The sequence below is a fragment of the Equus przewalskii genome, chromosome 11, assembly GCF_037783145.1.
Source record: "Equus przewalskii isolate Varuska chromosome 11, EquPr2, whole genome shotgun sequence".
Classification (NCBI taxonomy): domain Eukaryota; kingdom Metazoa; phylum Chordata; class Mammalia; order Perissodactyla; family Equidae; genus Equus; species Equus przewalskii.
In genome coordinates, this window is record NC_091841.1 from 25,926,406 (window position 1) to 25,941,614 (window position 15,209).

The window sequence follows — 15,209 nt, forward strand, 5'->3', positions numbered from 1 at the left end:
GGAGGGATGGCTACCCGGGCCAGGCCAGGAGGGGTCCGTGCACTGGCTGGGCTCATTCACCCCCTGTGCTCACAGCCAACCTGACCGGGCACGAGGAGAAGGTGAGCGTGGACAACTTCGAGCTGCTCAAGGTGCTGGGCACGGGAGGTGAGGATCCCCACTGGGCAGGTGTCCCAGGAACGGTGCCCTGGGCCTCCCGCCTGCACCCCCGCCTGGGCCTGGGCCAGGCCACCAGCAATGCCCCCAACCCTTTCCCGGCACAGTCCGCCTGGCCTGCCCCACCCTGCCCTGACAGGGTGTGCATGCCCACTCCCGGGGCCGGTCCACGTTGACATCGCTCCTCCCCGCACCATCCTCCCGGACTTGCCAACACGGATTTGCCAACACCCTGGTGCGGGGGGGTGGGGGGGGCAGTGGGGGGTTTGCAGCCCTCCCGAGTGACCTGCACAGCTCCTCCCCTTGCGCCGATATGAGAGCCCTCTCCCCCACTTTGCAAACTCTCCAGCTCGGGTTTGCACATCCCTCCGCTGCCCGCATGTACCTCTGCCTCCCTTCCTGGGATCTGCATCTTCTCGCATCTTTCTGATCTGCCAGAGGTTTGCACACGCAAACCACCCCCCCAGCCCCAGGGCTGCAGGGCTCCTGGAGTTGCATGCCCCCCCAGTCTACTTTGCACATCCCCTCCCTGGTTTGCTCGAGCACCCTCCAGGGGCGTGCACCCCCTCTTCTTAGAGGGCTCTGCCAGCTTTTGGCACCTCTGCCTCTCACCCCGGCTCCTTCCCCCGATTTGCACACCCTCCTGGGTTGCCAGCACTCCCACCCCCACCAGTCTGCACCACCCTCCTGCTCACGGCCTGCCCTGCGCTCACTCACTGCTCCCACAGCCTACGGGAAGGTGTTCCTGGTGCGGAAGGCGGGCGGGCACGACGCGGGGAAGCTGTATGCCATGAAGGTGCTGCGCAAGGCGGCGCTGGTGCAGCGCGCCAAGACGCAGGAGCACACGCGCACCGAGCGCTCGGTGCTGGAGCTGGTGCGCCAGGCGCCCTTCCTGGTCACGCTGCACTACGCCTTCCAGACTGATGCCAAGCTGCACCTCATTCTGGGTAAGGGCGGCCCATGCTAACCTTGGGGGTCATGGAGGCGGGGGGCGCCCCATGGAGGCTGCTTCTTAACCTCCACGCCCCCCCCCCCCCAGACTACGTGAATGGCGGCGAGATGTTCACGCACCTCTACCAGCGCCAGCACTTCAAGGAGGCCGAGGTGCGCGTGTACGGGGGTGAGATCGTGCTGGCCCTGGAACACCTGCACAAGGTGGGTGGGGACCTGGCCGCCTGGCTGCGACCAGAGGGTCTGGGTCTCGGCCCTCAGACATGGCAGCCTCAGGTCTCTCTGTCCCTGGGCCTCCGGGGGTGGGGGGCTGGCCTCAGTGAGGACAGGAGTTGCTTCCTAGACCTCCTGGAAGGAAGGTGGGGTCCCCTGCCCTGTGGCTCCCCGTAGGGGCTTTCCTCGAACAGGGAACTCTGGGCTGCCTCCTGGGGCCACGTCCACAGCACTTCCTCAAATGGAAACCTCATGCCTCGGCTCCCCAGGCCTTGAAATGGGGCTGTGCACACAGGCTTGCCTCTCTGGGACCTTGGGGCCTGTTCCCAGGGGGCCTCCCTGTGGGGTTCTCCTTCCTCGATTTAACATCTTAAATGGGCTTTCCTAGCGAGTGGCCCAGTTCTGCCCAGGGCCCACTCCTGGGCTGGAGATCCCCTTCTCCCGGGGCGGGGGGTCCCCTTCTCCCGAGAGGGACCCGGTGCAGGGACACGAGCTGGAGGAGCTGAGGGTGGCGGGGGAGGAAGCCTCAGCGGCCCTCTTGCTCCTGCCAGCTGGGCATCATCTACCGAGATCTGAAGCTGGAGAACGTGCTGCTGGACTCCGACGGCCACATCGTCCTCACGGACTTCGGGCTGAGCAAGGAGTTCCTGACGGAGGAGGTGAGTGAGGGGCGGTCTCTTGGCCAACGACGCCCCGTCCCAGGCTTCTCCGTCCTGTCTCCTCTGGCTCCGTGCCTGGCCCTGCGTGTCTCGGAGGTCGATCGATCCAGGCCCGGCCTTCAGGAAGTCCCCCTGCTCCAGCCCTCACAAGTCCAACGAGTCCTACTCGGAGCCTTGGGGGCTGCTGGGTGTCCAAACGGGTCCTCTCGTCCTCCCAGAAAGAGCGAACCTTCTCCTTCTGTGGCACCATCGAGTACATGGCCCCCGAAATCATCCGCAGCAAGTCGGGGCACGGCAAGGTGAGTGGGCAGGGGGCAGGGGAGGGGGGGTGGGGTGGGGTGGGGTGGGGCGGCCGCAGGCCCTCACCCCGGCTCTGCCCGGCAGGCCGTAGACTGGTGGAGCCTTGGCATCTTGCTCTTCGAGCTGCTGACGGGGGCCTCGCCATTCACGCTGGAGGGCGAGAGGAACACGCAGGCTGAGGTGTCCCGGTGAGTGGGGCTGGACGCGGAGGGTGGCCGGGGGACCTGGGCAGGGCTGGGGGGGGGCTCACTGCCCCTGACGCCCCCCCAATCCCCCCAGACGGATCCTGAAGTGCTCCCCTCCCTTCCCCCCCCGGATCGGGCCCGTGGCGCAGGACCTGCTGCAGCGGCTACTTTGCAAGGACCCCAAGAAGCGTCTGGGCGCGGGGCCCCAGGGGGCACAGGAAGTCAAGAACCACCCGTTCTTCCAGGTGAGGCTCCTGACTCGCCCCCACATCCCTCCACACACACCTGGGCTGGACTGCTGCTCTGCTGAGGGGCACCGGGGTGGGGTGGCTCCGAGACTGGCCAATTCCACTTGACTTAGAAACCCCCCCAGGTGAAGGAAGCTCGTCTTCTCATCCATCTCTCTTGAAACCCAGAAGCTGTGCTTGTCGGGGAGAGAATTCCAGGCTCATTGACTGTCAGGGCTGGCAGGGACCTGAGAATGGGTTTGCCAGTGCTTTCATTGGACAGGTTCAGAGAAGGGAGGTGACCCACTCAGGATGGCACAGTAAGTGGGGTAGAGCTGGGAACAGACCCCAGGTCTCCTGTCGGCCCAAATCAGCACTAAAAGCCACACTTCTGGCTCTTAGGGTTCACCCAGGTGTTTTATTCTTTGTCCCCGTTGAGTCTGTGTGCCTGTCATTCAGATGGACAGTCGATCAGCCACGTGGGTTCTGTTCACTTAAGAGCACACACAGTAGGAATGCCGTGTCCAGAGAGTTCCGTGTCCTTGTGAGAACTTGCTGGCTCGGGCACCAGACGTGGCCAGTATTGCTGCCTAGCAGGACCCTGTAAGAGTGAACACCTACTATGTGTCAGCCCTGTGATTCGAGTTCTTTCATGTCACCCTCAGAACCATCCTGATTATTATCTTCATCTTTACAGAGGAGGAAACTGAGGTTCAGAGAGGTTAAGTAATTTGCCCAAGGTTGCCCAGCCAGGAAGTGATGGAGCTCAGATTCAAAGCCAGGTCTGGGCGACTTCAAGGCCCACGCTCTTAACCACTGCGTGCTGTTTACACGTGGGCATCGGATTTGCCGCCTGTCTGACATCGTGACAAAAACGCCCATTTAGGGTCATTTATTGTGGGCCAGGCACTCGTTTCCTCTGCTACGAGTGCCCTCTCCTGGAACCTTCCCAGCAAATACCCCCCTGGAAGGGCCCTCAGAGATGCCTTCTCAGGCAGGATCTATGTCTCTGCAGCAAACATGTCCCTTTGTGGGGGGAGGTGAGCAGTGTCACTTTCCTTAAGTGAATTCCACCCTGAGGGCATGCTGGGCCCTGGGCATGGGGAGCAGGTTGACCAGTAGTCTTACTGGAGAGGCACCCCCCCCCCCAGCCCCGCCCAAGGTCTTTGAGGCCTGACACTCGGAAGGTACCCCCCTCAAAGAGACAGTCTCTTTGATGACAGCAATGCTGAAGTCCCTGGTGTCAGAACCCAGGCCTTCAAGTCTAGGTCAGGCTTCTTGGCTGCAAGCGACAAAAAGGCCAACTCAAAATGGCGATACCCACGGAATAGAGTTTGGCTGCTAACAGAGATCAGAATGAACAGTGGTCTAAACAAGATGGAGGTTTCTTTATTTCTTTCTCACATAAAAGAAGTCCAGAGGTTGGCAGGCCAGGGCTGCTGTGATGTTTTCATGAATCCAAGCTCCTTTTTTCTTTTTTAATGCTCCTCCATTCTTAGCATGGAGCCTCCATCCCCATGGTTGCCTCATGGTCCAAGATGACTGCTGGAGCTCTTGCCATCGAGGCTGCTGTCCAGGCAGGAAGCAGGAAGAAGGAGGGGAAGGGGAAAAAGAGCACTTGCCAACTGTTCACCCTCCTCTTGAGGCTCTTTTCCCGGATTCCTATCTCACAGTTTTTGCTTACAAGTTATTGGTCACCCATAACTGCAAGGAAGTTTGTAAAATAGTCTTTTAGTTGTGTACATTGCTTCCTGGCATACAGTTGGGGTTATGCTACTAAGGAAGACTAAGGGAGAATGGTACTAAAGGAGAATGCATGTTGGGCAGGCAGTGAACAGGCTCTCCCACACTAGCTTAAACATAAAAAGGCATGTTTTAGCTCCTGTAAGTGAAAAGTCCAAGGAAATGTGGTCTGACTTCAGGCAAGGCTGCATCCAGGTGCAGAATCAATGTCATGTAGGAATTTCCTTGTCTCTTAGTTCTGCTTTTCTGCACAGGGATTTCATCATTAGACCCTGAGCAGTTCCAGGCCAGTGTCCTCCCAGATTTAAGTCACCTAGGATAAGTAGATTTGTTTGTTTTGCGTGCCGATTCTATTAAAAGTCTCAGGATTGACTGAGTGTGGAGGAGGAAAATAAGGATTGTGTTATCAGAGGCGGGGAAATAGAAGCTGGGGAGGCAGGAAGAACACCTTGCCACCCCAAATGCCAGAGAGACCCTTGCCTCCCTGAGGAGCTGCCCAGTGAAGGTGGCCTGAGCAGAGAGGGGTCCCCACTTGCTGCCCTTTGGTCCCCCATTTCTCATCCCTTTTTCCAGGGCCTGGACTGGGCTGCTTTGGCCGCCAGGAAGATCCCAGCCCCATTCCGACCCCAGATCCGCTCAGAGCTGGATGTGGGCAACTTCGCAGAGGAATTTACTAGGCTGGAGCCTGTCTACTCACCCCCTGGCAGCCCCCCGCCTGGGGACCCTCGCATCTTCCAGGTGAGTGAGAGCTCACGGGACCCCAGATGCAGGCAGGCAGGATGCTGCCAGCCTCGGCCTGGCTGAGCACGGGCACTGCATTGGCCCTGTGTCCTCATCAGGACTCAGCATCTCCCCCAGACCATTCCATTCGTGGGGTACCCAGAGCTACTGGTTCTGGAGACCACCATGGCAGGACACATCTTTAAATTTCATCTTAATTTTCCTTCTAGTCCGTCATATCTCTTTATTGTTATATTACCATATTGTTTTAAATTATTCACTTGCTTAAGTGGACAACTAGGAAGAGATGCCCTGTCTCTATCATGGCTGTGCATGCCCTTGGCACACCACATCACATTCCTGGAGGCACAGGACCCCCCGCCCCCTCCCAGTTTTGGAAGCTTAGGCCTGTTGGACAAGTCCAAACTCCTTTGCTCGGCCTTCAAGGCCCTGCAGGATGTGGTCCTGGCTCAGCGCCCTAGCCTCAGCGCTCACTATTGCCCCCCTTGGTGTTCCAGCAGCACTGAACTGCTCAGAGCTTCCAGAACACACCTCTGTACCTTTGCACACGCAGTTCCCTCCACCTGGAGGGCGCTCCCTACAGCTGCCCACCTGGCAAGCTCCCGCTCATCTTTCAAGCCGTTTGTTGTCCAGCGCTGCCCCTGTGTGACGTCCTCCCTGCTCCCCTGGCCCTGGGTGCCCTCTCCTTGATCGCCCCTCCACCCACAGTCTCACAGTCCTAACGAGAAAGTTCTTTCTTGTGACTTGGTTACTTTCATTCATTCATTTAATGATTCAAAAACATGTGTGAGTGCCAGGCACTGGTCTGGGCACCAGCGATGATTAACTTTGGTTTCTCCTTACCTTTCCTCAGTAGCCCCCCGGCAGAGGAGGCCAAAGTTTGATTTGACAGGAAGGAATAAAGATGTTTTGTCCTCAGTGGGGAGAGGTGAATTCTCATAAGCTAGGTGTGTGATGCCAGGCCACCGTCCTTTCGTGCATTTGGCGCATCATTTTCTGGGCTACTCCATTGTGTCAGATGATGTCCTTGGCATTTGGGGGGGAGTCACTGTGATGAGAAAGGTGGCGTCACAGACTGGCGGGGGGACAGACACAGCCCCAAGTGATCACAGAGCAAGGTGGAATAAAATGTCCACATATGCCGTGTGCACCAGGATGCCAAAGCGACACCCCCAGTGCCCCTTATTCCCAGTCCCCGGATTCCGTGCCCCCCGTCCTCGCGGCCAGGTCTGGGCCTTCCAGGGACTCCAACCCGTACCTGCAGCCCCCGATGCGCATGCGCCCCTTACTGCCCCCTCTCCGTAGGGATACTCCTTCGTGGCGCCGTCCATCCTGTTTGACCACAACAACGCAGTGATGACCGACGTGCTCGAAGCATCTGGCGCTGGAGACCGGCCAGGCCGGGCAGCGGTGGCCAGGAGCGCCATGATGCAGGTGAGTTTGGCCAGCGTGGGGAGAAGTTGGCTGGGGGGGGCGGGGGTCTGGGCCCAGGGACTCCAGACCTGGCTCCTCCGTGCGCCTGCGGTGTGACTTTGGTGAGGTCTGGAGCATCTATGAGGTGGGGCGTGGCGCGGCCGCAAGGCTCTCAGGTAGGACCTCTGACGCTCCCCCTTTGCCCCCAGGACTCGCCCTTCTTCCAGCAGTACGAGCTGGACCTGCGGGAGCCCGCGCTGGGCCAGGGCAGCTTCTCCGTGTGTCGCCGCTGCCGCCAGCGCCAGAGCGGCCAGGAGTTTGCGGTCAAGATCCTCAGCCGCAGGTGGGCGGGCCCGGGGTGGGCGGGGCCGGCGGAGCAGAGTCGGGGGGCGGGGCCGGAGGGGAGCCGTCCTGACCCCGCCTGTCCCGCCCCCCAGGCTAGAGGCGAACACGCAGCGCGAAGTGGCCGCTCTGCGGCTGTGCCAATCGCACCCCAACGTGGTGAAGCTGCACGAGGTGCATCACGACCAGGTGACGCCTTCCGGGCCGGGGCGGAGCGCGGGGACGCAGGAGGCTGCCCGCGGAGGGCGTGACGGGGGTGGATAGGAGGCGGGGCCCGAAGGCGCGTGGGAGGGGCCTGAGGATCGGGTGTGGGGGCTCGAGGGGATCCTGAGAGGCCAGGGAGGTGGGATTTGAGGGGAGGAGGGCCCGAGGGCGGCAAGGCGGAGCTGAGGATGGCCAAGGGGACGGAATTTGAGGAGGGCGTGCAGTGGCGGGGATAGAATTTAGGGGGGTGGGGTTTTAAGGTGGCCAGCGGGGCGGGTGGCCTGGAAGGCGGTAGGGGTAGAACCTGACGCGGGGCCTAAAAGCAGTTCTTGGGGTCGGGGCTCGGACACGGGCGGGGCCTGAGCTGGGGGTGGGGCTTGGTCGTGGCCGCGGGGCGGGGCCTCACTGGTGGGCGGGGCCCGTCCGGGGTCGGTGGCTGGTGACCGTGGCCCGCGCGCCGCCCGCAGCTGCACACGTACCTGGTCCTGGAGCTGCTGCGGGGCGGGGAGCTGCTGGAGCACATCCGCAAGAAGCGGCACTTCAGCGAGTCCGAGGCGAGCCAGATCCTGCGCAGCCTCGTGTCGGCCGTGAGCTTCATGCACGAGGAGGCGGGCGTGGTGCACCGCGACCTCAAGCCCGAGGTGGGCGCAGGGCCTCGGCGGCCGGGGAGGGCTGCGGCGCGCAGGGCCCGGCTCTCACGGCCACCCCGCTGTCCTCACAGAACATCCTGTACGCCGACGACACGCCCGGAGCCCCGGTGAAGATCATCGACTTCGGGTTCGCGCGCCTGCGCCCGCAGAGCCCCGCGGGGCCCATGCAGACGCCTTGTTTCACGCTGCAGTACGCGGCCCCCGAGCTGCTGGCCCGGCAGGGCTACGACGAGTCCTGCGACCTCTGGAGCCTCGGCGTCATTCTGGTATGGGACGGGGCCCCGGAGGACGGTGCAAGGTCGCCCGAGCCTGGGGTCAGAGGTCTTCCTGATGCGGGGCAACAGGGACGCCCGAGGCAGGGGAGAGGGCTCATCTTGTTGGGGGTGGCAGGGTTTGGTCTGAGGCTGGGGTCCGAGGTCGTCCTAATACAGAGGCAGCGTCGCTCTGGTACTGGGGGCTGGGCATCCGAGTATTAGGGGTCGGAGGTCAGGGTTCATCACGCATGGGCCTGAGGAGTTACCCTCGCGGAGAGGGTGAATGGTCCTGTGGGTGGGCTGAGAGGTCAGGCTCCTGGCCTCCCTTGGCCCCGCCGCCCGGGCCGGTCTCACTTTTCTCCCCACCCCCCAGTACATGATGCTGTCGGGGCAGGTCCCCTTCCAGGGGGCCTCAGGCCAGGGCGGGCAGAGCCAGGCGGCCGAGATCATGTGCAAGATCCGCGAGGGGCGCTTCTCCCTTGACGGGGAGGCCTGGCAGGGCGTGTCCGAGGAGGCCAAGGAGCTGGTCCGAGGTGCGGAGCCGGAGGTCACAGATGATGGTTGGGTAGGGGGAGGCCATGGGGTCATGGTGGGGCAGCGATCGTCACTGGACCAGGTGTCCTGGTTGGGGGACTCGCTGGGGAGGTGAGCGGGGCTGTTAGGATCTCTCTGCCGTGCAGCCTCCACGCACGGCCCCTCCCCAACACTCCCTCGCCCCGCCTCCAGGGCTCCTGACTGTGGACCCCGCCAAGCGGCTGAAGCTCGAGGGGCTGCGGGACAGCTCGTGGCTGCAGGACGGCAGCGCGCGCTCCTCGCCCCCGCTCCGGACGCCGGATGTGCTGGAATCCTCGGGGCCGGCCGTGCGCTCGGGGCTCAACGCCACCTTCATGGTGAGGGGCGGGGCCTGTGGGAGGGGGTGGAGCGAGCCTGGGAGGCGGGGTCTCCGGGAGCCCAGAGAGGTGAGGCCTCTGACCTTCCCGGAGACTGGAGGCCGGGGACCTGTTGGCCTTGACCTAGTGGGATGGGAGGGAGGGTCTGGGATGGGGACCAAAGCTCGGATCTGGAGGTCGAGGCTGGGCGTGGGGACTCACCCCCTCCCTTCCGACAGGCGTTCAACCGGGGCAAGCGCGAGGGCTTCTTCCTGAAGAGCGTGGAGAACGCGCCGCTCGCCAAGCGGCGGAAACAGAAGCTGCGGAGCGCCGCCGCCTCCCGCCGCGTGTCCCCCGCGCCCGCCGCCCCGGGCCGGGCCCCCGCCGCCAAGGGCGCCCCCCGCCGAGCCAACGGTCCCCTGCCCCCCTCCTAGCCCCCGCCACTAGGACCCCCGTCCCCCATGGGGGCTGTGACCTGGGAGCCTCGGGCAGCGGGCAGCGGCCGCCTCATCCCCAGGGATCGCCCTCCCCTCCCCTCCCCACCCGCTCCCAGACAGAGCAGAAATATTTTTATAAGCAGAGAATTTTTTATGTCTTACCAGATAGAGTTAGAGATGCAGGGAGGGAGGGGGCCTGCTGGGAACTTGGGCGTGGGGGGGCCTCTGCCAAGTCGCTGCCGCATCTGGTGGACGGCTCTCCTCCCAGGGCCTGCTCCTGCAGGGAAGGGCTCCTCCCCAATTTCTAAGCACTGAGTTGCCACGGGAGAAACTGGGACCTCTCCCCCGCCCTCCCCTGAGGCCCTGCTCTTGGGAGGGGGCACCCCTCAAGCTGTCACTTTATGGGCTGTCTGTGCAATTACGTCCACCAAAGACCTGTGTTGGGGGGTTCAGGGAGAGGCCCTGGGGCACCCCCTGAAGCATTTCTGCCTCACTTTATGTCACCTGCTTCTCCCCTATTGGGGCTAAGGAAGGAGGTAGGCGACCCCCCAAAAGGGGAGGCCCCCTTCTCACCCACCCCCTCCCCTTGGCACAGCTGCCCCTGGCTGGGGGAGGGGCCTGGGGGGGCTGGGCTGGGCGTCCACGGTCACTGCCTCAGCCCATCCAGGCTGTGCCTTTGACTTTAAAATAAAAGTCCAGCCAGTGCCGTGTGTGGCATCTGTTTGTGTGTGTGTGTGTGTATGTGTGTGGGGGTGAGGGGCGGGGCGGGGTGGGGGAGACAAACTTGCAGCCAGGGGGGCGCGGGGCCTCAGAGAGGAGGGACAGGGCAGACTCTTACGGGATCAGACAGCACCCTTTGTCTGTAGCTTTTGACGTGAGCAGTAGGAGGCCCAGTCAGTCATCCGGGGGTGTATCTGGACAGCCCTGCCGTGTATCACTTAGGATTCTCTTGGTTGTAAGTAATAGAAAACCCAACCCAACGTTGCTTCAGCAGAACAGGAATTTTAGGCTTTCATAACTACACAGTCCAGGGGTTGCTTCAGGCAAGGCCTGATCCAGATGCGAACACGTGATCAGGACTCCCCTTCTCAGCCTCGGCCTTTTATTCTGTTTTCTTGGAGTTGTGGCAGTCTAAAGGACTCTCCTTTCGGCCCGGAGATGGGTGCTGGGCGCTCCAGGGGCTCCAGATTGAAATCTGGGGAAGAAGGGAGCCTTTGTTTTAGCCTTCCCCGGGGACATCCCAAGACGTGCTCTAATTGGATGCACTTAGGTAATGTGCTCACCTTGAACCAATCACTGTGGCCAGGAATGCAGCGTGCTGATTGGCCGAGAGCTGGATCGTGGCCTCCCCTCTGGAAGCTCATTGGGTGGAGAGCATGAGGAGGGTGGGCCTAGAGAGAGGTGAGGGGGACAGGGCTTGGTGGCCGTGCCTGTCAAGGAGGGAGAGTGGGTGTCCTACTCATACGGCTGTCACTGCGATCAGTGTGCCGCCCTCCCGGGGGGCGGCTGAGACTCCCCGCTGTGTGATCCCTGCTGGTGGTTGTGGCCTGAGCGCCTGCGTGGGCACCCCAGGTCCGGGCCCTTGGTCGACATGGTGTGGATGTCCTGACAGCCCCCTGCGGGCCTGGGCTGCCTCCAGGCCTTCTCTCCTCATAGCTCCCCTCGTGGTGGGCCTTCCCCTCCTGTTCTGAGGTTTGCCTCTTAGAGGAGAAGGTACCCGGAGGCCTGGGGCTCTGAGCTGGAGCCCCAGAGATGCCGAGGTCAGGGCAAAGCCAGGTGGGCCTTGTGGACAGGTGGGGTCCTGTGGATGTGGACCAAAAGAAGTTGTGTGGTGCAGGGACACCCAGCTGTGTCCCATCCTGGGGGTCTGAAGGGAGGGAGGGGACCAGGAGAAGCCCCCCCGCCCCCCAGGAGGGGAGAGGGAAAATCTTCCTTAATTCTGACCCCTGTTTTACTGATAGTTACTTGAGCAAAGTCCCCTACCAGCGCAGGCTTCCTCAAGGTCAGAAGGGCGTCACGTGGCTGCAGGATGAACTCGAGAGGGCACAGATGTGAGTGTGGTCATTCGGTCACCAAGTACTTTCTGAGATCCTCTAGGTCTTACAATGGGCAGGGGCCACCCTCAGCACTCGGCCTGTGTTCTCTCATTGACCCCTTACACCTGCTTATGAGAAAACCATTGTCTCCACTCAAGAGATGCGACAGGAGAGCCCGGTGAAGATCGGCATTGTGTCTAAGGTCGCTCAGCTGGCAGTGCGTTCGGTCCCTGTGGTCTGAGTCCAGACTCCCCTCAACCACAAGAGTTCCACTGGGAGGACGGGCTTTCATTTTACCCTAAAGCTGGATGTTTGGGTTGCTTAAAACTTCGTTTCTGTCACAAACAATGCTGAAACAAATGAGTTTGTACCTAAATGTGTGCATTTAAAAAATAGCTTTATTGACATATAATTCATATACCATATTACTCACCCATTTAAGAGTACCATTCGATGATTTTTAGCATATTTGGAATTGTGCAACCACCACCACAATCTGATTTTAGAGCACTTTTTTTTACCCCCAAAAAGAAACTCTACCCGTTCGCAGTCACTCCCCAATTGTCCTCAACCCCACAGCCCTGGCAACCCCTCCTCTAAGTCCAATCTCTGTGGATTCCCTGCTTCCTTTGAAATAGACTTTCAGATAACCCCACGTCAATATTGTGCTGACATGCGGTCTCAGAAGCAGGGGATGAAAATGTCCCATTCCATCCTATGCCCACAAGCACTGAGTGTTATCATTTTAAAACCTTTGCTAATTGGAGGGATAAAAGACAGTCTATCTTCGATTTCCTCACCCTTCATCCCCTTAACTCACAGCCACCCTAGGGAAGAGGTGTTCCTAGCCTCGTCTCACAGGTGAAGGAACTGGGGCTCAGGATGGAAGTGACCCCAAGGAGGGGGCCTGTTGGGGTGGAAAGGGCCAGGGCTTAGAGGAAAGAGCCAGCCTCCGCCCTGTGCGGTCAGGGAGCCTTCAGGGGGAGGCAGATGTGACTTGGGCTGAAGGCTGGGCAGGGTGGGAGGGAGGCCGGAGGAAGTGATGGGGGCCTGGGGTCTGGCAGCCCGTTCCACACCTTGACTTTGGCCCTGACCAGTGCAGCCTTACATAGAGGCTGTCTGTTTCGGGAGAGTTGGGAGGTCTCCCCTGTCTGCGCTGGGCCTCTGATCTCACTCTTAAAATGGCCTCAGAGAGCAAGCTCAGGCTCCCGGCTCTGTTAAGAGGACCTGTAAACATTCACCTCCTCTGAGTCACTGTTAACTAACTGCTGATAGAGCTGAAGTCGGGGGACCGGGAGGGGGGAGGGCTGGCTCTTAGTCTGTGCTCTATGCAACGCTGTTTGACCCTGGCCAAGTTGCCCCTCCTTAATGTTCCCTGGGTCTCTCAACAAGAAGATTCCACAGTCATGCAGCAGAGATTGCAAACTGGCTGCCTGTGCCAGGCCTATAGAGACTTGTTTTGGGGAGGCCAGTACGTGTCTCAAAATGAGAACATGCACATGAAAGTCTGGATGTTTGACTTTTATTGATAAGTTGGAAGAGCTGACAGCCCTGGGGCCATCTTCCTGTGTGGCCTAATCAGTCAGAGCAGAATCATGCTACCTCCATAGAGAAGGCCTCTGCTTTCCAATTTGCTGCAGTCCCCACCATGCCCTATTGCCCATACCAGCTCTGTCTCTCCTACCTCCCTGATTCCTCTAGGTGTTTGAGTTTGCAACTCTGATATAAACAGTCTCACATTCACTGCTGCACAAAAATGGAGTTTGTGAAACGTCAAAGATGCTCCTGGAATCTTTTTTGTTTATTTCAAATTTAAATTTAGCCTGTATTTGTGAAAAGATATAAACTCATATGATTCAAAATTCCAAGGATACAAAAGAGTACATAATGAAAAATCTCTTCCACGTGCCCTGACCCTTAGCCAACGACCTTTCGTTACCAGGGGCACCAATGTCACCAGTTCTTGTAGTTTTCTTACACATATTTTATGTGTAGTCAAACCGATATAATGAAATGTATATGTAATTGAAAAAATTCACCCTCACTGAAAGTTAATTTTAGAAAAAAATCGGAAAATACAAAAAGGAAATAATGAAAAATAATCCGTGGTATTACTCTCCATAGAGAATCTGTGTTAGTTAACATTTTGATGCATCCTTCCAGATTTTTCTTTATGGATAGAGATTTTTAAAGGAAATGGCATCAAAATGTAAATGGGTTATGATAGCCTCTCTCAAACTCAGAAATGGATTGTGAATATGTCTGTCAATGACTGTTAAAATCTTTTTGTAGCTGCATAATATTCCATTGTATGGGTGCATCATGATTTCTTTAGACTGTTCTCTGTTTGGGGCTCCTTGGACTGTTTTCAAATCCGTGCGTTCGCGGGGCCCCCCACCCCAGGAAGATTAGCCCTGAGCTAACGTCTGCTGCCAATCCTCCTTTTTTTGCTGGGGAAGACTGGCCCTGAGCTAACATTCATGCCCATCTTCCTCTACTATATATGTGGGACGCCTGCCACAGCATGGCTTTTGCCAAGGGGTGCCATGTCCGCACCCGGGATCCGAACCAGTGAACCGGAACGTGTACGCTTAACGGCTGCGCCACCCGGCCGGCCCTATTCCATGCTATTTTAAACAGCACTGGAAGAAACATCGTGTGCCCACATCTTTGCTCACCTGTCTGAATAGTTCCTCGGGATACATTTCCTGGAGGTGGAATTCCTGGGCTGGAGGATACACCCCAGCGTGCACGTTTGAAAGGCGTTTGAAAGATCTGATCACGCCGCCCTTCAGAAAGATCCTCTCATTTTATGACTTGCAGCCGCACGGGCAAGAGCCGATTCGGGCCGTCTCCTTGAAAACGCAGCTCCCGGTCTCACCAGCCAGGGTGTCCTTGCCGGCCTGCGTTGTTCTTGGCCGAGATCCTGGAGGTCGCGCGGGGTGGTGGGGGGAGGGGCCCTTCTTTCTCCTGCGCTGGAGTCAGTCTGGGCCGTGCCGTTTGGGGGGGCGTGTGGCCCGTGAGTACGGATGACGGGGAGCCCCCGTCCTCTCTGCGCAGGGCTGGGCTGGGGCGTGTGTGCGGAGGAGGGGGAGGGTGAGCCCCTGGCGTCCCCAGGAACAGGCGTGCGGGGCGGCCGCCGGGCGCAGCTTGGAGCCGGCAGAGCCTGGGAGCCGGGCGGCGGAGCAGGGCCCAGCAGAGCGATCGCGACCAGGCCACCGGGGCCTGAGTCTCCGTTGGCTCTCCAGCGAAGCGGGGTACCCGCCTCGGAGAGCTGGGAGGGGGCCCAGCGGGGCTCCTGGCGAGGCGCCCGCACGCTGTGAGCCCTCCCCAAACGGCAGCTTAAATTACAAACAAAAAGAGAAGCTGGGGAAGTCAGGATGGGCCCAGGCTGCTTGTGACAGGGACCCACATCCAGGCAGGAGGGAGGCCTGCTCTTCCCACCTTCCAGCTCTCGGAGCCACATGCCCCGCAGCCCGCAGGCCTCCGTCCAGCTGCGCCTGGGCCGACAGTGTCCCCATCTTCCCGGCGGGGCGAGGACCAGAGGGGCGCCTGCCATCCTGCTCTCACCATTGGGGTGAGCCCCTCTCTCAGCTCCCCCCGCCCGACGCTGTGTCAGCAGCTTGAGAACAAACCCCCCGGGAGTGGGTGCTGCTGGGAACACACCCTCATGCGTGTGAGTACACAAGTGTGCGTGTGTGAGTAGATACGTGAGTGTGAGCATGTGTGTGAGCATATGAGTGTGTGAGGATGTGTGAGAGTGAGGATGCGAGTGTGAGGATGTGTGCACTGAGAGCATATGAATGTGTGCAAGTGTGTCAGCACAGAT

The 15,209-nt window shown here is 59.7% G+C and overlaps 1 protein-coding gene and 2 long non-coding RNA genes across 4 annotated transcripts in view; 1 reads left to right on the forward strand and 2 right to left on the reverse strand.

The window, feature by feature from the left end:
- Positions 1-10,050, forward strand: part of RPS6KA4 (ribosomal protein S6 kinase A4) — a 10,853-nt gene extending 803 nt beyond the window's left edge. Inside the window, exons 3-18 of one of the 2 annotated variants that reach the window (XM_070565426.1) lie at positions 76-101; positions 885-1,103; positions 1,196-1,311; positions 1,872-1,979; positions 2,198-2,278; positions 2,364-2,467; positions 2,559-2,709; positions 5,008-5,172; positions 6,481-6,609; positions 6,798-6,931; positions 7,026-7,119; positions 7,602-7,775; positions 7,856-8,050; positions 8,412-8,571; positions 8,765-8,928; positions 9,147-10,050. In XM_070565426.1, coding sequence (XP_070421527.1) covers positions 947-1,103; positions 1,196-1,311; positions 1,872-1,979; positions 2,198-2,278; positions 2,364-2,467; positions 2,559-2,709; positions 5,008-5,172; positions 6,481-6,609; positions 6,798-6,931; positions 7,026-7,119; positions 7,602-7,775; positions 7,856-8,050; positions 8,412-8,571; positions 8,765-8,928; positions 9,147-9,341 — 2,127 coding nt within the window. In that variant the 5' untranslated portion in view covers positions 76-101; positions 885-946 and the 3' untranslated portion in view covers positions 9,342-10,050. Of the gene's footprint in view, positions 1-75; positions 148-884; positions 1,104-1,195; positions 1,312-1,871; positions 1,980-2,197; positions 2,279-2,363; positions 2,468-2,558; positions 2,710-5,007; positions 5,173-6,480; positions 6,610-6,797; positions 6,932-7,025; positions 7,120-7,601; positions 7,776-7,855; positions 8,051-8,411; positions 8,572-8,764; positions 8,929-9,146 lie in introns of both variants that reach the window. The other variant, XM_070565425.1, reaches the window with a different exon arrangement.
- On the reverse strand, positions 4,065-6,605 carry LOC139074502 (uncharacterized). The gene is made up of 3 exons (XR_011524148.1): positions 6,465-6,605; positions 6,019-6,223; positions 4,065-4,260 (listed from the first exon to the last, which is right to left on the reverse strand). It is a non-coding gene; the product is annotated as an uncharacterized lncRNA (long non-coding RNA).
- LOC139074501 (uncharacterized) lies at positions 9,475-14,846 on the reverse strand. Its single transcript, XR_011524147.1, has 3 exons — positions 14,059-14,846; positions 10,628-10,735; positions 9,475-10,539 (listed from the first exon to the last, which is right to left on the reverse strand). It is a non-coding gene; the product is annotated as an uncharacterized lncRNA (long non-coding RNA).
- Positions 14,847-15,209: the final 363 nt, after the last annotated feature.